This window comes from Myotis daubentonii, chromosome 2, assembly GCF_963259705.1.
Source record: "Myotis daubentonii chromosome 2, mMyoDau2.1, whole genome shotgun sequence".
In the NCBI taxonomy this organism is placed as follows: Eukaryota; Metazoa; Chordata; class Mammalia; order Chiroptera; family Vespertilionidae; genus Myotis; species Myotis daubentonii.
In genome coordinates, this window is record NC_081841.1 from 1,041,214 (window position 1) to 1,059,880 (window position 18,667).

At 65.6% G+C, this 18,667-nt stretch overlaps 1 protein-coding gene across 2 annotated transcripts in view; it reads right to left on the bottom strand.

Annotated features, from left to right (window-relative positions):
- The window catches only part of TAFA5 (TAFA chemokine like family member 5), an 87,620-nt gene that overhangs the window by 14,305 nt on the left and 54,648 nt on the right, over positions 1–18,667 (bottom strand). For both annotated transcript variants that reach the window (XM_059681350.1, XM_059681349.1), the window contains exon 2: positions 17,163–17,312. In XM_059681350.1, coding sequence (XP_059537333.1) covers positions 17,163–17,312 — 150 coding nt within the window. The remainder of the gene's footprint in view (positions 1–17,162; positions 17,313–18,667) is intronic.

Genomic DNA, 18,667 nt, shown 5'->3' on the forward strand with positions numbered 1-18,667 from the left:
AGGACAACGATTGAGATTTCTTCTGAGAACCAAATTTTTTAAACTTAAACTATATAGGTAGGTACATTGTTATTAACTTAATGAGGGTGCTCCTAAGGCTTAGGAAGAGCCACACTCAAGGGGCCAAAGAGCCGCATGTGGCTCGCGAGCCGCAGTTTGCCGACCACGGGTCTAGGGAGAGGGGTCCAGCCAGCAGGTGCCTGGAACCGGTCCCTCCATCACCAGCCTCCGCCCAGGCACTCGGGGCAGCTCAGGGCTCTGCCTGCCCGTCCGAGGCCCTGTGCCCAGGAGAGCCGCATCCACTCCCAGACCCGGCCTGCAGCCTGTCCCTCCCCCAGGCCACGCTCAGGGACAGCGCAGGGGGCCTCCTGCAGCCCTTCTCCTGAGGAGGGGCTCTGTGGGGCGCCCTCATTTCCGGGTGGGGGCGGGGTGGGGGCGGCGCCCTGGGGGACAGGAGGTGACTGAGGGCTTCGGGGTCGGCAGCCCAGGTGGTGCACGAGGCTGGCCACTAGCTCGCACCCCACAATCCCCTCCTGGGGAAGGGCCTTTCCAACATCAGGCTCTTGGATGGAAACTCACGGAGCTTCGGGAAGCTGGGCCCAGCGCCAGGTCTGGAAGGTCAGCCACAGGGAGCCGCGCCAGGAAGCCCCTCCTCCCCGGGCCCCGCCCCTCCTCCCGGGCCCCGCCCCTCCCGGGCTGTGGTCCTGCCACCACCTTGCAGCAGGTCACTGTGGGTGGGCGGTGATGCACCTAATTGCATTAATATGGATCAGCCCAACATCGATGCCGGACAGGAGTGCCGTTTGCAGACTGTGATTCAGTCAATAAAGCTCCCCCACCCCCTTCTGCGGGGACGGGTGTCGCATTCCGAGGACGGCCGACCTGGGAAGGTCACCCCCAAGCTCCCTCCAGAAGCAGGCGGAGCCGGCCCAGGTCCGGGAGCCCCGCCTGACCCACCGGCCAGCTCTGGGGGCGTGAGGCGGGCGGAGCAGGCGCGTGTGCTGCCCTGGGGCGTCCTCCCCGGGTGGGGGGCAAGGAGGGGCACGGATGCCACGCACGCCCTGGTGCCACTGGACTTCCGTCCTGGTGGTCACAGCAGCCGGGGACGCGGCAGCAGAGGAGGCCAGGGCCCCAAAGTGCGCTGAGCGGGTCCCAAGCTGCCCCAGAGGCTCTGGACACGAAGGCCGCCCGCGCAGGGCCAGCCCTGCCACGCCCACCGCGCCCTGCAGAGCACCTGCTACAGTAGCTCCCGGTCAAGCCAGAAACACGAGTCTAAACCAGGGTTCTCAACCTTGGCTGCACATCGGAATCACCTGGGAGTCTTTTTAAAATCCTGATTTCTGGGCCTCGTTCCGGAGGACATGTTCCTCAGAGAACAGAGCGTCGGCCTGCAGACCAAAGGGTCCCGGGTGCGATTCCATGCCGGGAGCCGGTCCATCCTTGCTGTTTCAAGGGACCTGGCATATATGGCATACGGTTCTTAATATGTTTGCTCACCTTCTTGGTGCTGTGTTTTAACCAAGGTCACCTCTCTGAGAAAGGTTGAATCCCCAGGTAGGGATTTTCCCCTGAAGTTAGGGAGGGAATAAAACCCCTCAACTAAGTGCCAGGCGGGTAATTAATCACTTTAACTATGAACAATCATGCTTAAGCTACATAATCTTTACTCCCTGGAATGGAGATAAGAAACGCCCTAACCTTTGTAATAGAGATTGATAGGATTGAATCAACTGGTATAAATACAGATGTAACAAGACAGCAAGACACAGAAGTTAGAACACAGAACTCAGAACACAGAACTAAGGAGACACAGGGCTCGGAAGACAGGACCAAGAGAGACAGAGCCTAGGCACAGAACCTACACAGAACGTTCTCTAGGGACAGAAGAACTTCGCTGGGGAGAGCATGCCGGAGGATCCTGGACAGGGACTGGCCTCGGAGCCTGGAGGCGGAGCCTGGCGAGAGAGCATGGCAGGGGATCCTGGACTGAACCTGACTGTGGAGATTGGCAGGAGAGCCTGACTAGAACCTGGTGACTGAACCTGGCTGGAGATCCTAAGCAGAACCTCTCTGGAGATCCAGACCAGAACTTGGCTGGAGATCCTGGCTAGAGATCCTGGATAGGCTGCTGATCAACTGAATGCTGTCTCCGTGTCATTCCTTCTTCGCCGACTCTGTCTACACCTTTGGGGACCCCTCGACCTGCTGGGGTTGGACCCCGGCATCTGGCGCCCGAACAGGGACCCCTAGGTAAGCGCCCTGCACTCGGGACGGATCGGACTCCACCGTAGGAAGAGGGTGGATAGTCTTTGCCGACTCCGTCCACGCCTTTGGGAACCCCTGGAGCATGATTCCCTTAGGTAAGCCCCCCCCATTGAGAACCCCACACTCGGGACGGATAGGACTCCACCAGGGTGCTACAGACCCCCCTATAGAGGATAAGTAGGGTAAGAAGGTGGATAGTACAGAACTTAGATTGAGAAGATGTGCCATACTGAGTCCAAAGAAAGAAGACTCTGTATTGATCCTTAGATTGAGAAGATGTGCCATACTGAGTCCAAAGAAAGAAGACTCTGTATTGATCTTTAGATTAAGAAGATGTGCCATACTGAGTCTAAAGAAAAAAGACTCCGTATTGATCTTTTAACATATATGCTTGTTAGCAGAGGAATTAAGGTTACTCCCAGTCAGACAGAACATTTTATACAAGAAATACGTCCATGCTTTTCTGAGGAAGGAAAGGTGCCGGAAAGGTAAATGTAATGGCATGGGAGAAGGTAGGCCCAAGGAGCCTTATCCTTAACCCCACTGCAGCCTTTCCACCCCGGGAAAGTGCAGGATTGGCAAGCTCTCCCTGGGATGATAGATCAGGACTCAGGTAATAGCGGAAAGCGCCAATCCTACGCTTAAAATGGATATAAGAGAGCATTTGAGGTTTTTCTTTTTAATGCCTGCTTTTAAAAAATAAAAAAGGGGGAATTTGCCGGGAGCCGGTCCATCCTTGCTGTTTCAAGGGACCTGGCATATATGGCATACAGTTCTTAATATGTTTGCTCACCTTCTTGGTGCTGTGTTTTAACCAAGGTCACCTCTCCAAGAAAGGTTGAATCCCCAGGTAGGGATTTTCCCCTGAAGTTAGGGAGGGAATAAAACCCCTCAACTAAGTGCCAGGCAGGTAATTAATCCCTTTAACTATGAACAATCATGCTTAAGCTACATAATCTTTACTCCCTGGAATGGAGATAAGAAACGCCCTAACCTTTGTAATAGAGATTGATAGGATTGAATCAACTGGTATAAATACAGATGTAACAAGACAGCAAGACACAGAAGTTAGAACACAGAACTCAGAACACAGAACTAAGGAGACACAGGGCTCGGAAGACAGGACCAAGAGAGACAGAGCCTAGGCACAGAACCTACACAGAACGTTCTCTAGGGACAGAAGAACTTCGCTGGCGAGAGCATGCCGGAGGATCCTGGACAGGGACTGGCCTCGGAGCCTGGAGGCGGAGCCTGGCGAGAGAGCATGGCAGGGGATCCTGGACTGAACCTGACTGCAGAAATTGGCAAGAGAACCTGAGCAGAACCTCTCTGGAGATCGAGACCAGAACTTGGCTGGAGATCCTGGCTAGGCTGCTGATCAACTGAACGCTGTCTCCGTGTCATTCCTTCTTCGCCGACTCCGTCTACACCTTTGGGGACCCCTGGACCTGCTGGGGTTGGACCCCGGCAATTCCAGTCCAGGGCACGTCCCTTGGTTGCTGGCTGCTCCCAGCCCGGGCCCTGGTCGGGGCACGTGCAGGAGGCAACCAATCGATGTGTTTCTCTCACATCGAATTTCTCTGTCTCTCCCTCTCTCTTCCACTCTCCCTAAAAATCAATGGGAAAATATCCTCGGGTGAGGATTAACAAAAAAAATTAAAAATAAGTTAATTTATTAAAAATGACAATAAACAAACAAACTGCCCAGGGCTGGCCGGCAGGTGTGCGGGGCTGGGGCACACCCGGGGGGCTCAGGCTCCAAGGGGGTCACTGGAGCCCGAACTCAGTCCTCGCTCGGCCCGTCTTCCCTGCACACAGACCAGGACGCTGGAGCGGACGGACGGAAGGACGGAAGGACGGCAGTGCCTCCCTCAGGGGCATGATGGGCCCGCTTCCCCACCTGCTACCTGGCCAGGAGGGCTCCCGGCTGCCGTCCTGCCACAGAGCCGGGCGCGGGGCCTCCGACCTCGGACACAGCCTGCTGCCCGCGCCTAGGCCCCAGCCACCCACCTGCTCCCTAACCCAGTTCTCTGGTTTGGAAAGAGGCAGAAACGGCGGGCAGGGGGAAGGGGGGCTGCCGAGAGGCGCGAAGGGAAGCGGGCGGCAGAGGAAGCAGCAGACACTGGTCAGCGCACTTCAAAGAGGCTCTGTCCTCAGAGCCGGCCGCAGGGACGCACGCGGCTGATGTAAAAGCAGCGCCAAAGGCTTCCAGGGGCCGAAGCCGGAGCCGTGGGAAGTTCAGAGCGAGGCTGCGGAGAAGGACACGCGGAGAGAGGGACTCGGCTGAGGCCCCGTCCAAGACCCAAGCGACGACACCTCTGGACAGGGCGCCGTCGGCCTTGGGGGCTGGCTCTGCCCCGAGCTCGGCCCGGAGCACCCGTGCCACCAGCTCCGGCCTTCAGGACAGTTCCGCACCCCCACGCCTGGGGGTCGAGGCTCCGTCCCCCGCCGAGAAAACGCGTCTAAGGGGCGCTCACGGCACAGGCACCCGGGGAAGGAACCAGGGGAGCGCACGCGGGACGTTCGAGAGCTGAACCTGAGCGTCCGTTCCCATCGCCCAGGGAGCACCCACACCGCCCGATGCAGCCCCCAATGGCTCTGAACCCCAAGTTCAAAGGCAAGTTGGGGAGGGCTCCTGGGGGGATGGGAGGCGGGACCCTCAGAGGTCATGGCCCAGGGGCTGGCTGGCACCCTGGCGTCAGGACACGTGGCCGGGACTGTGATGAGCCGTGGGAAGCCCTGCCTTCACGGCTGGAGAAGGGGCCGGAGCTGTGGCTCTATACCCAGCCGAGAGCCGACGGCACCCCCCTCCAGGCAGCGGTCCCCACCTCTCAGGCCGCACAGACCCCGGGGCTGCTCCAAGGGAACGCGTGGCCACTCCCAGCCACGTCTGCAGCCTCCCGGTGTCTGGTTTATTGTTGCTTCCTGATCTTTCCAGGGAAAATACTTTCAAGAAAGCGAACAGCACTTTCCTTTGGGTGTGAAAACCAGGTTTCCGTTCTCTCCTTCACAGTGGTTCTCTCTACCATCCCGAACCCCCGCCGCACGCACTCACAGTTAACGCTAGTTTTAAAGGTACATGTAGAAGGGGAGTCGTGTCACCTGCCCACACGGAAAGCAGGACAGTTTCCCGCAAGCCCCCTCTCCCCGTGTCCTCGGGGAAGGCCCAAGGCCCCGGGGGGAAACAAAGGGACGTCCACGGATGGAGGCGCCCACGTTGGCTGAGACGGGCGAATACCACGTGACAACACCTGCCACTTACTGATGTTGTCTCTGGTCCTCGAAGCAGGTGCTGCACCCACTTTACAGATGAGAAAACAGAGGCTCAGGGAAGTTAAGGGGCTGCTTCTGGCGGCACCAGGACGCGGCCCAGAGGCCTCACCACTCCTGGTTCCGTCCGGCTGCGCGCAACGGAGAAGGCAGGACGCACGCTGACCCCCTCGGGAGTGGAGGCCACCCCGGGCGACAGGTGACCCCACCCAGCTGCACATCCTGTGCTTCGCAGTGCAGCACCCAGGGGTCACACACACGCCAGGTTGGGGGCGGGGGGCCTCTCTGAGAATGCACCTGTTGTCGGGGTCCCCGGCAGAGAGAGCGGGCACCCTGTGGTGCAGATTGGAGGGCCCGCGGGACTCGGCCCAGGTCCCTCTGTGGTGTTGGGGGTTTTCTCTGCTCCTCCTGCCACCACGGAGGGCCGCCCGTCAGCCCAGCTCTGTGCCCCGGAACCTCAGAGGCGATTCAGGAAGTGCGTCCGAATGGCCGACCCAGGCCCCCCGAGGGACCAGGTGGAGCACAGTGATCCCCGCGTTTCCTGATAAACACGCGGGCGCGGGCGGCGTCTCCGGCCCTAACTCACGGTAACGAGCAATGACGGCTGACGCAGCGGATGAGGGCGTTCACTCACACGGAGACGTCAGCGCCGCGGTCCCAGCCGGGGAAGCGGTCCCGCCGTCTATCGCTCAGGTTACAGCCACCAGGGGCCCGTAAAGCCGCTGCGGAGATGCCACTCATCACGGCTCCGTCCCGCCAGGGAGCCCTCCGCCCGCCGGGCGCTGCTCAGCCGGCAAGTGCCTGGACCCGAGTCTCCGCCTCCGATGGCGGCAGAGGTGCAGGTCCTCACAGCAGCTCCCACATGGACTCTGCTGCCGGGCGCCTCGACCCTGGGTTCGCCGCCCCAGCTGCCCCCAACGGGCCCCTCCCTCCTCGGGCCCTGGGACCTTGTCCAAGGTGTCAGGTGGGGGCGTGGCGCTGACCTCGGCCACCGCTCCCCTGGGTCCAAGCTGCCAGCCAGCCAGCCACGGGCTCGGCCACTAAACAGTGACCGAGCGAACCCGGGCAGGGCCTCGGGGCTTCCTGCAGCCGGACCCCCCATCACAGCGGCTCCAAGCCTCTCCGAGCCAATCCCAACGGCCGCTTCAGAGGAAAAACGCCCTCCGTCGAGGACTGTAACAAGGACTGCGACTGTTTAACTTAAAAACCACCACTAAGGACGCCAACCCGAAAAGTCCACGGTGATCAGCAGCCGGTTCCGGGAGACGGGCAGCGGGCACCTGCCCTCCAGCCCCTCAGGGCCCAGGGCGGCCGCTCCCAGAGGATTTAAATGCTTAACCCGGGCAGAGTCCACGCCTCCCGCTCCTCACCGCTGCGTCCATGTTTCTGTGATTCACACGGGTGAGGCGGCTGGCCAGGTGCTGCGCCCACTTTACAGATAAGAAAACTGAGGCTCCGGGAAGTTAAGGAGCTGCTTCTGGCGGTACCAGAAAGTGGCCCCGAAGGCCTCGCTGATCCCAGTCCAGTTGGCGATGTGGGGGACGCGGCCGAAGACCTGAGGTCTGTGTCCCAGGCCCGACTCACTGAACGGAGAGGCAGCTCAGGTCTCCGCGCTCTGGGTGCGTCACTCACCTCTGTGCAGAGGCTGGAGGGAAGGGTGGGCCCAGGGCCGACGTTCCAGCCGCCACACAGTGGGTGATGTCCTATCCTGGGCCATTTGACTGTCCGCCAGGAAGGCTGCCAGGCCAGGGGCCCGGGAGCCAGGCCTGGGCGGGGCCCGGGGTGGGGCTCCGTTACCTCCTCAGGAAATCGCAGCCTGAGATGCTGGTGAAGGTGGACAGGAACCGGGAAGAGAGACCCTGCGGTTCTCGGCGTTGGGGGAGGGTCCAGCTGCACAGTCTCCCGTGCGGACCCAGCCGGCTCCCCGCTGCCACGCCGGCGGAGACGATGAGCCATGGGGTGTGGCAGGACCCGGGAGGAGGCCAGCGCTCCCATCCTGCCTCGATCATCCTTCTAGAACTTTACACCAAGTCACGGTGGGTGAACAGGCCAGGACCTTACAGGAAACGAAGCTGGGTCTGCCAGGCACCGGGCGGGGAGGAGAAACCGCCGACCCGCCTCGGACCCGGACACGTCGGCCAGAGCAGGTGGCGGCCTGACGCGGCCGGGCCTGCGCGGAGGGCGTCCCCACGACCCGGGCGAAATCCTGTTTCTTGAACAGAACGCAAACCAGAAAGGAGAGATGGATGCGTTCACGCGGCCCCAACGGAGGATTCCGCCCGTCAGGTCAGCCCACCGGCCCGGAAAGGCCGGGCTGGGCGGGGACACAGCAGCCCAGAGGGACCAGCACGGGGTCAGAGGCGCCATCGGAGACCCTGCGAGCCATTTAGAAAGACAAGCAGCCCAGGAACACGGGCGGGGGCTGGGCAGGGGGGGCCGGGCGCCCTCCTGCCGGCCAGGGCCTGTGAGAGCGCGTCCGGTGACATCACCCCGGGGAGAAGTGCAGCTCACGGTCCTGGCACCTGAGGAGAGACCCTCGGCCCGTCACAGCGGCTCCGTCAGCTGCCTGACCTCTCCCGACGCTCACTCTTGCTGCCTGGAGCCTACTGTCCAGAGAGCAGCAGATGGAACTTTCTAGAAGGCACCCCCACGCTCCCAGCAGGTGGGAACCCGTCCCTGGCCTGGGAGTCCGTTCTCCCACCGGCTGAGCCACAACGGGGCAAGAAGGAGGCCACACCCTGTGTACCCTGAAGCCCGGTGCACCCCAAAGCCCAGTGCACCCTGGAGCCCGGTGCACCCCAAAGCCCAGTGCACCCCAAAGCCTGGTGCACCCCGAAGCCCGGTGTACCCCGGATCCCGGTGCACCCCGAAGCCCAATGCACCCGAAGCCCAGTGCACCCCGGAGCCCGGTGCACCCCAGATCCCGGTGCACCCCGAAGCCCGGTGTACCCCGGAGCCCGGTGCACCCCAGAACCCGGTGCACCCCAAAGCCCAGTGCACGAAGCCCAGTGCACCCCGAAGCCTGGTGTACCCCGGATCCCGGTGCACCCCGAAGCCCAATGCACCCGAAGCCCAGTGCACCCCGGAGCCCGGTGCACCCCAGAGCCCGGTGCACCCTGAAACCCGGTGCACCCCAAAACCTGGTGCACCCCGGATCCCGGTGCACCCCGAAGCCCAGTGCACCCCAAAGCCCGGTGCACCCCGAAACCAGGCAGAGCAGCCCTCTGTCCCAGAGCCGATAGGCGGGGCGGCAGGCGCCCCATTGCCATCCCCATGATCAAAGCTTTTGCGAAGATCAAAATCGCACTGTTTCCTCCAGGTTCCCGGCTGCGCTGTTTGTCACGCGACTTAATGGAGTCTGAAATCTCGAGTCACATCAAAGAGCAGGAGGTTTGTGCTCATCAAAGGGCAGCCCGCTCGGGGGGCGTGGACGCCGCTGGCTCCAGGTGCGGGGCCCGGGCCCAGCGCCCGCACCGCACGGCCTCCACCCAGGACCTGGCTCTGAGTCTGTCTTTGTCACCCGGAGCCGAGCCAACCCCCGGGAGGAGGGGCTGAGTGGCAGGGAGGGCCCCCCCCGCCCCCCCCGCCCCCCCCCCCGTATCCAGCGCCCCGGGAGGAGGGGCTGAGCGGCAGGGAGGGGCCCCCCACCGTGTCCGGCGCCCGGGTCCATCTCTGGGACGCGGCCCAGAAGCTGCCGGGAGGGCAGGTTGGGCTGCCCGGCTCTTCTGCCTCCACAAGGTCACCCCGGGGACGCAGGGCAGGGCCCCTGTGCTGGACCAGGGCCCCCAGGGGACCGAGGCCGAGGCGGTGCTGGCCAATCGCAGCCAGGGGCCCCTCACGCTGGGCGCACCAGCTCCCGCGCCCTGGGGGAATTTCCTCAGAGGTTCCCCCACACTCACTCCTTCCCCGACCAGCTGATGAGCCTGAGAGCTGATTACAATGTCTGAGGAGGCGGCGACACTCAGCACAGCGCACTGGACACTCCACATGATTGTCGAGGGCCTGCGGACGTCGCCCAGATCAGGGGCCGCGGTGGCCCTGCTCCCCCCCCCCGCGCTCTCCCCACCCCTTCGCCCCCACCCCACCCCCACCCCCCGGGGACACAGGCTCCGGCTGCTCCGCATGGAGTCACCAGGTGTCAGGACTGAAGGACAGATGGCCCTGGGCACCTGTCAGAGCCCTGGCAGCGGGCTGTGCCCTGGAGACACAGGCACCAGGCCGTCCTGTCCTGGGGACCCCTGGCTGGCGGGGGAGGGACGGGAGTGGAGGGAGGAGATGAACCGAGCAGCCGCCTCCGCCCCAGCCCCGTTTCGCAGCGTGTGCTCCGTGTGCGCATACGACGCCTCTTTTGTTCGCTTCAGTCTCGAGTGTGTTATTCTCTTCGAGGCCATTGTAAACGGAGTCGCTTCCTGAAGATCGGGTGTCGGGCGGTGGGGAAACGCCATCGATCCCGCTATCGATCCCGTGTCCGGCAGCCTTGCTGGGCGCCTGTGTTAGTTCTGCGTGTGCGTGTGTGTGTCCCTGCAGACGTCGCCCGTGAAGGTCAGGCCGGCCGTGGGCCTGCCGGCTCCTCCGCTCCCACCCGGTGACTCCTGTTTACCTTTCCTGCCGGCGCTCGGCCCCCGCCCCCGGACCCCGCTGACCGGCAGGGGCACCGGCAGAGGTGCCGCCTGGTTCCCGCCTCGGCGCGGAAGCCACGGCCTCCCCACGGATACGACAGGCGCGACGTCACCGTCCACGTCTGCGCGAGCCCCTCGCACGCCAAGTCCGCCCCCTTCCCCCCGTTTGCTGAGCGTCTTTACCAGGAAGGCGTGTTGGACTCTGGATCGCTCACCCTGCAGCCGCTGAGAGGACGCCGTGAATGTGACGTGATGGGTCCCCCAAGTGGGACCCGCTGGCTTTCCTGTGTCGCTCCAAGCTTTCGGGGCCCGACTGGACCCGCCGGAGTGGCGCTGAGGATTGTGCGTTACAATCAGGAGATCCGTACTTTTACTGTGAGATCGCTGCCTGATACTTCGGGCATCGGGGCAACACTAGCCTCACAGGGTGAGCGAAGACGTGTTTCCTCTCCCGTTATTTATTTTTTTATCTTTGAAGAATTTGAGAAGAATTGGTGTTAAGGCTCCTTTTTATAATATAGGTTTTTACGGATTTCAGAGAAGAAGGGAGAGAGAGATGGAAACATCCAAGATGAGAGAATCACTGATCGGCTGGCTGCCTCCTGCACCCCCCACCCTGGGGATCGAGCCCACAACCCGGGCACGTGCCCTGTCCGGGAATCGAACCAGCAACCTCCTGGTTCCTAGGTTGACGCTCAAGCACTGAGCCACACCGGCCGGGCTAACGCCTCTTTAGATGCGGTCGGCTTCGCCGATGAATCCATCGGTGCTGGGCATCTCTCGCTGCGAAGCCACCGTGTTACTGACGCACCGTCTTCACCGGCCACAGGGCTAGTCAGACTTTCCGTTCTCCTGGAGTCAGTGTGTTTCCGGGAACATCCAGCTCATCCGAGTTTCTCACCTGCGGGCCCCGGCGGTGTGAGCCCTTTAACCTCTGTGTTCCCGCAGAGCGGGCGCAGGACCAAGGAGGGGCCTCCTCTCTCCGCCCGGTTCCGTGGTTCAGTCTCTCCCGCCCGCCCCCTCGCCATCAGCCTGGCTGAAAACCTGCGCGTTCTGTCCGTCTTCCGAAGAACCGGCGTCTGGCTTCCTGGGTGTCCGACGCCCCGTGTCACGCGTTTCCGCGCTGGGCTTTATTATGTCCTCCCTCCTCCCGGGTCTGGCTGCAGCCGGCTCTTCTCTCCCGGCGCCTGACGGCAGCGCCTTGGTTTCCACGTTATTTCGTTTGCGGGCAAGTTTAGACAACCTCGTGTTCAGCAGTGACCGCATTTAACAGCCAGTCGCTGCGTTTCTGAACGTTTAACCACAATTCTCGCCAGCGGCCGCGAGCCGGGGGCGGCGCCAGGGGGCGGGTCTATCGGACCAGAGAGCGGGCGACACCGGGTACAGGAAGCCACACGGGGCTGGGCCTCCTCACAGTCCTGCCGCCGCCGGCCACAGCGCACGGAGCTCAGCGGGCCTGCCGGAGGCCACACACACACACACACACACACACACACACACACACACGGCTAAACATACACACACACACGGCTAAACACACACACGGCTAAACACACACACGGCTAAACATACACACACGGCTAAACATACACACACGGCTAAACATACACACACACACACACACACTCTTCTAAGTGCGGACGTGCACCAACGCTTTCCCGCAGACGCGTGGCGCCTGCTGCCCGCCCAGGCCTTTCCCCTCCGAAGGGCTCGGGGTCCTGTCGCTGCCGGGCTGGGGGAGCCTGAGGACCAGGAACCGGCCGCCCAGGCCTGGGAGAGGGGGCGGTCCATCCAAGGCCCAGGTGTGTGGCCTCCTCTCCCGACAGCTGAGCCAGGACCAGCCAGCGGGGGAGGGACTGTGCTCAGAGGCCCCGGGGGGCACCCGCGGGTGAGAGGCAAGGCCTTCCTGCCCCGGCTTTCCTTACTTTGGGGGCCAGCCCCGCCACCGCTCCTGCACCCACGTGTGGGCACCTCGTCTGAATCCGTGCAGGAGTGAGTTAGCGAGTGAGCATCGAGTGATCGCTACACGGATGAGCCAGGCACGGGGGCAGCTGGGCCGTCTTCACGCTCACACGCCCCTGAACACGGCGGGGCCAGCGTGAACCCCCGACGCACCCCGGTGCCCACGAGGTCCTGCCCAGCGCGACGCGGCCACGTCTTCTCTGCCGCAGACGGGATCCGCACGCGAGGGAACTTATTATGCACACGGAGCAAGAACACAGGAAAGCAGAAATTAAATTAGGTGGCAGCCAGAAAATGCCCACAGAGCAGAAACCGCAGGCTGGCTAATTTGTGTGGCCTCCCTGGGAAACGGGCGGGCTTTAATTTGGGGCTCTGGGGCCCGCGCCTGGGGCGCCGGCAGGCTCCGGAGAGAGAGAGGGGCAAGGCCGTGTTTGCGGACGAAGAACAGACCCCGATTCAATTAGTAATCCACCGTGGCCCCCACCTTCCCCGCGGACTGTCGGAGCTAATGAGGCCGGGAAGGGAAGGCAGAGGCTCGGGCCTGTGCTTGCTCCCCCCCGACCCACCCCAGGAAGAATCAATCAGCTCAGAGACGCTCACTCGCCGTCACGTGCGAGCCCGTTGCAACGCCAGGAGCCGGAGATGCGGGCGGGATGGGGCGAGAGTTCAGCTCACTGGGCGCCGAGGTGGCCACGCCCTGGGCCCCAATGGACCAGGAATCCGGCGGGCGAGGCCGGATGGATCTGGAGTCCAGAGGGTGGCTGCAGGGTAGCTGCCCGCGGGCTGTGAAATCCACACCTTGTATGGGGTGCTGGTCAATAGGAGTGGCAGGCGGGTTTTCACTTTTTTACTTATTTTTTAAATATTTTTATTGATGTCAGAGAGGGAGGAAGAGGGAGAGAGTGAGAGAGAAACATCAACAATGAGAGAGAATCACGGATCGGCTGCCCCCTGCACGCCCCCAACTGGGGATGGAGCCCACAACCCAGGCCTGTGCCCTGACCGGGAATCGAACCGTGACCTCCTGGTTCCTAGGTTGGCGCTCAGCCCCAGAGCCATGCCGGCCGGACAGGAGGGTTTTCATAAGGGACAGACGACCTTTCCTTAAAAGCAAAACCAGCTCCAGGGGGCTGCACCGTTTCGGGGGGGAGGTGGACTCGGGGGGGAGGTGGACTCGGGGGGAGGTGGACTCGGGGGGAGGTGGACTCGGGGGGGAGGTGGACTCGGGGGGGAGGTGGACTCGGGGGGGGAGGTGGACTCGGGGAGAGGTGGACTCGGGGGGGAGGTGGACTCGGGGGGAGGTGGACTCGGGGGGGAGGTGGACTCGGGGGGGAGGTGGACTCGGGGGGAGGTGGACGCGGGGGGGAGGTGGACTCGGGGGGAGGTGGACTCGGGGGGGGAGGTGGACTCGGGGGGAGGTGGACTCGGGGGGAGGTGGACTCGGGGGGGGAGGTGGACTCGGGGGGAGGTGGACGCGGGGGGGAGGTGGACGCGGGGGGGAGGTGGACGCGGGGGGGAGGTGGACTCGGGGGGGGAGGTGGACTCGGGGGGAGGTGGACTCGGGGGGGAGGTGGACTCGGGGGGAGGTGGACTCGGGGGGGAGGTGGACTCGGGGGGAGGTGGACGCGGGGGGGAGGTGGACGCGGGGAGGGAGGTGGACTCGGGGGGGAGGTGGACGCGGGGAGGGAGGTGGACTCGGGGGGGAGGTGGACTCGGGGGGGAGGTGGACTCGGGGGGGAGGTGGACGCGGGGAGGGAGGTGGACGCGGGGGGGAGGTGGACTCGGGGGGGAGGTGGACGCGGGGGGGAGGTGGACTCGGGGGGAGGTGGACGCGGGGGGGAGGTGGACGCGGGGGGGAGGTGGACGCGGGGGGGAGGTGGACTCGGGGGGAGGTGGACTCGGGGGGGGAGGTGGACTCGGGGGGGGAGGTGGACTCGGGGGGGAGGTGGACTCGGGGGGAGGTGGACTCGGGGGGGGAGGTGGACTCGGGGGGAGGTGGACTCGGGGGGGAGGTGGACTCGGGGGGAGGTGGACTCGGGGGGGAGGTGGACTCGGGGGGAGGTGGACGCGGGGGGGAGGTGGACGCGGGGAGGGAGGTGGACTCGGGGGGGAGGTGGACGCGGGGAGGGAGGTGGACTCGGGGGGAGGTGGACTCGGGGGGAGGTGGACTCGGGGGGGAGGTGGACTCGGGGGGAGGTGGACGCGGGGGGGAGGTGGACGCGGGGAGGGAGGTGGACTCGGGGGGGAGGTGGACGCGGGGAGGGAGGTGGACGCGGGGGGGAGGTGGACTCGGGGGGGAGGTGGACTCGGGGGGGAGGTGGACTCGGGGGGGAGGTGGACGCGGGGAGGGAGGTGGACTCGGGGGGGAGGTGGACTCGGGGGGGAGGTGGACGCGGGGGGGGAGGTGGACTCGGGGGGGAGGTGGACTCGGGGGGGAGGTGGACTCGGGGGGGAGGTGGACGCGGGGAGGGAGGTGGACTCCGGTGGGAGGTGGACTCGGGGGGGAGGTGGACGCGGGGAGGGAGGTGGACGCGGGGGGGGAGGTGGACTCGGGGGGGAGGTGGACGCGGGGAGGGAGGTGGACTCCGGTGGGAGGTGGACTCGGGGGGGAGGTGGACGCGGGGAGGGAGGTGGACTCGGGGGGGAGGTGGACTCGGGAGGGAGGTGGACTCGGGGGGAGGTGGACGCGGGGGGGAGGTGGACGCGGGGAGGGAGGTGGACTCGGGGGGGAGGTGGACGCGGGGAGGGAGGTGGACGCGGGGGGGAGGTGGACTCGGGGGGGAGGTGGACTCGGGGGGGAGGTGGACTCGGGGGGGAGGTGGACGCGGGGAGGGAGGTGGACTCGGGGGGGAGGTGGACTCGGGGGGGAGGTGGACGCGGGGGGGGAGGTGGACTCGGGGGGGAGGTGGACTCGGGGGGGAGGTGGACTCGGGGGGGAGGTGGACGCGGGGAGGGAGGTGGACTCCGGTGGGAGGTGGACTCGGGGGGGAGGTGGACGCGGGGAGGGAGGTGGACGCGGGGGGGGAGGTGGACTCGGGGGGGAGGTGGACGCGGGGAGGGAGGTGGACTCCGGTGGGAGGTGGACTCGGGGGGGAGGTGGACGCGGGGAGGGAGGTGGACTCGGGGGGGAGGTGGACTCGGGAGGGAGGTGGACTCGGGGGGGGAGGTGGACTCAGGGGGGAGGTGGACTCGGGGGGTGAGCACTCGGCGAGGAGACGGATTGCGAACCGTCACACTGTTCACCTGAGATGCGCTCAGTGTCCGTGACAATGTCCCCGAAACAGGTTCCAAAAAGGAGGAACAGAACCAGCGGCCGGGACGTGACCCAGATCCTGAGAGCGACCCCCCCGCTCCCCCTCCCCCAGCCACGGCAAGGTCAGCCCCTGTCCACCACCTCCGAGGGACCCCCACGTCCCCGAAGCGCCCTTCAGGGCTGGCAGCACTGGGCCGGGGGGGCCATGGGGAGGCAAAGGTGGGGCTTGGGGGGTCCCCGAGAGCCCCCTGGCCCCCAGACTCCCCCTGGCCGTCCTGGCTCTGTGGGCGCGGCCCCCAGTGGGCTGGACCTGCAGCCGCTCTGCCCGGAGAGCACAGGGCGCCAGGAGGGTGGCAGCATCGGCGCCTGCTCCTTGCAGGCAAGAGCCCTGGCCTCCCAGCTCCTCCCCTTCCGGCTGGAGGCCAGGCGTCAGAGCCCCAGCCACGGGCCCCCGGCCGGCTCACGGCCCAGCGTGGCCCTGGACAGTCTGGGACTCACTCATCGGTGACATCGGCCAGAGTCCCTGAGCCCATAGGCCTCCACTCCCAACATGGCCTCCAGGCCCTGCTGACCCCCTCCTGGGCCGGCTCACCCCACCCGGGCCAGGAGCCAGCCCCCCCCACGGTGACAGCGCATCACTCCCCACGCACGACCCCCCCCCCACACACACACACCTGCGGGCGCTTTTCCCACTGGGTGTGCACCCAGCCCCGCATTCGGCACCCAGGAACCGAGGCGCCCGTACCCGGCACGGCCTCCGCCACGGCAGACGGACCCCCGTCGACGCCCCGACAGCTGCGGCAGGCACCTCCCTTGCTCCTTCGAAGCCCATTTGTGACTCCGTTTCCACGGACACCCCGAGGCCCCGCCTCACGAGGGCAGCGTGAGCGTTCACTCAGCGAGGAGGTAATTAGCCCGCGCGTCTCGCCGTGAGGACGAAGGGCCGCTCCTCCTCCCGCGGGGGCCCTTCCCCACTTTGTGCGGAGCACCTGGCGGTGAACCCCCGGACTGTTGCCTCCTCTGGTTCACACGGCCCCTCGTTCCAACCGCAGGACCAGGTGAGCTGCTCTCAAGGCTGCATTCTTGCATCCCCCTCCTCCCTGCTGTGTGCACAACTCGGGCGGTCTCCCGGAAAGCAAACACGCGGCGGCTTTTCAAGACGAACCCCGGTGTTTTCAGCTGCAACAAAACCCTCCTTCCGTCCTTGTGGCGTAGCAGCAGCCACCCGCCCCGTGCTGACTAGCCAGGCACCGGCCCTTTGCTCTCTTGAAGCGGAAAATAAACCCCCTCTCCATCCTCTTAGTTGTGAATTCTTTCACAGCCCGCGCCACCCGCAAGCCCTAACCTCACCCACCAGACAGCTCGACCAGCGCAGGAGGTGCCCGCAGCCACTGCACCAGCTCACCAGCTCGTCCTCAGGGCCCGTGAGGGTGCCCGCGCCTGCCAGACCCCACGGGGAGGGGCCCGGAGCAGCTGGAGACTACGTGTGCAGGACACTCGGGCACGCAGCGCCTCCTGCAGACGGCACGACCTCCGCGCCCCCTGCTCAGAGCAGCACCGAGGCACACGGGCCCGCAGGCTAGTCAATCCCGGGGAGCCTGCTGGGGACCCGGCTCCCGGCCCCTCCGCGGCGCCCGCCCACATGCACCAGCCAACGCCGCCCTCAGGGACAGTCGTGCCAGGCGACACCGTCAGCCTCAGGCCTGACCCAGAGAGCATCGGGGGGCGTGGCTGCGTCAGGTGGACGCCCGCCATGCAGCCTCCGTGGCCTTCTCGGGCCCGTGGGCTCTTACCGTCCACGCAGGCGGGCCGCGCTCTTGTGGTGCCCGCGATCTGCCCCTTCCTGCAGGCGCAGCGAGCCGTCTGCCGGGCGATCGTCCTCCGAGGCTGGCTGCTGTCCCGGTCCAGGGTCACAATCTCACAGGTGCCGGCGGCCAGCTGACCTGCAGGAGAGCACAGACGGGGGCTGAGTGGCCGGCCCTGGAGACAAGCCGCCACCCACCCCGGTCCTGCGGCCGGATGCCCGCCGGGTGGAGGCCTGGGGCTCCTCCCCCAGCTGCGCCGGTGCAGCTGTCCCTCCCCGATGTGCGCCCAGCCCCTCCGGGATCCCGGGGCGGCCCCGCAGCCCTGGCCTTCACACGCATGACCACCGCCCAGAGGCCCGCCCTCACTGCCTGGCTCTGCCAGTCCCTCCGCCAACAGTAAGCGCCTACTGTGTGCCGCCCTCGTGCTGGGCCCCTGGGTCACCCCCAGCCGGGGTCCGCCCACCGGTCACATGGGGACGCAGGACGTGGGGGCTGCCAGTGTGGCTCCTCACAGGCAAGGAGGCGGCGGTGACGGCAGGAGAGGCGGGCGCGGGTGCAGGCGGCAGCCCTGGTGCTGGCCGCACTCTCCTCAGCCCCCTCCTCATCCACTCGACCGCGTCAGCTCAAGCCCCCTCCTCCAGGCAGCCCCCCGTCCTCCAGGTGGCTCACCGCACAGGACTGCCCCCCACATTTGTCATTGTATCACCCCCGGTTCCGCCCAGAGCCCGGTCCAGGGCAGGATGAGGTGGGACGGTGTGGGGGGGGGGGCGGGGGGAGAATCTGGGTGCAGCCCAAGAGGCACGGGCGTCTGCAGTGGCCCCCGCACGCCTGGCCTGCTTGGGGAGCTGTGTGAGCGGACAGCACAGGTCGGCGTGGGCCCCTCCTCCCGACAGCTCCCCGTCCCGCAGCCACACCCAGCGCCGCCCTGGAGGCATGGGCTGCAGATCCTGACTCACGCCAGCTAATTACGCGCAATTACACGCTGTGCTAAGAACAGGCAGAGACACACAGAGACATAAATAAACAAGCGGGTGAACACGCGGCCGTGGAGGCCGGAGGCTGCCGCTCTCGGGGCTCAGGGGCCGTCGGGGAGCTCGGGGTCTGCTGGGCGGCCGCGGGCAGGGGAGAGGTGAGGGGGCCGCGGGCAGGGGAGAGGTGTGGGGGCCGCGGGCAGGGGAGAGGTGAGGGGCCGCGGCAGGGGAGAGGTGAGGGGGCCGCGGGCAGGGGAGAGGTGAGGGGCCGCAGGCAGGGGAGAGGTGAGGGGGCCGTCGGGGAGCTCGGGGTCTGCTGGGCGGCCGCGGGCAGGGGAGAGGTGAGGGGCCGCGGGCAGGGGAGAGGTGAGGGGGCCGCGGGCAGGGGAGAGGTGAGGGGGCCGCGGGCAGGGGAGAGGTGAGGGGGCCGCGGGCAGGGGAGAGGTGAGGGGCCGCGGGCAGGGGAGAGGTGAGGTGGCCGCGGGCAGGGGAGAGGTGAGGGGCCACAGGCAGGGGAGAGGT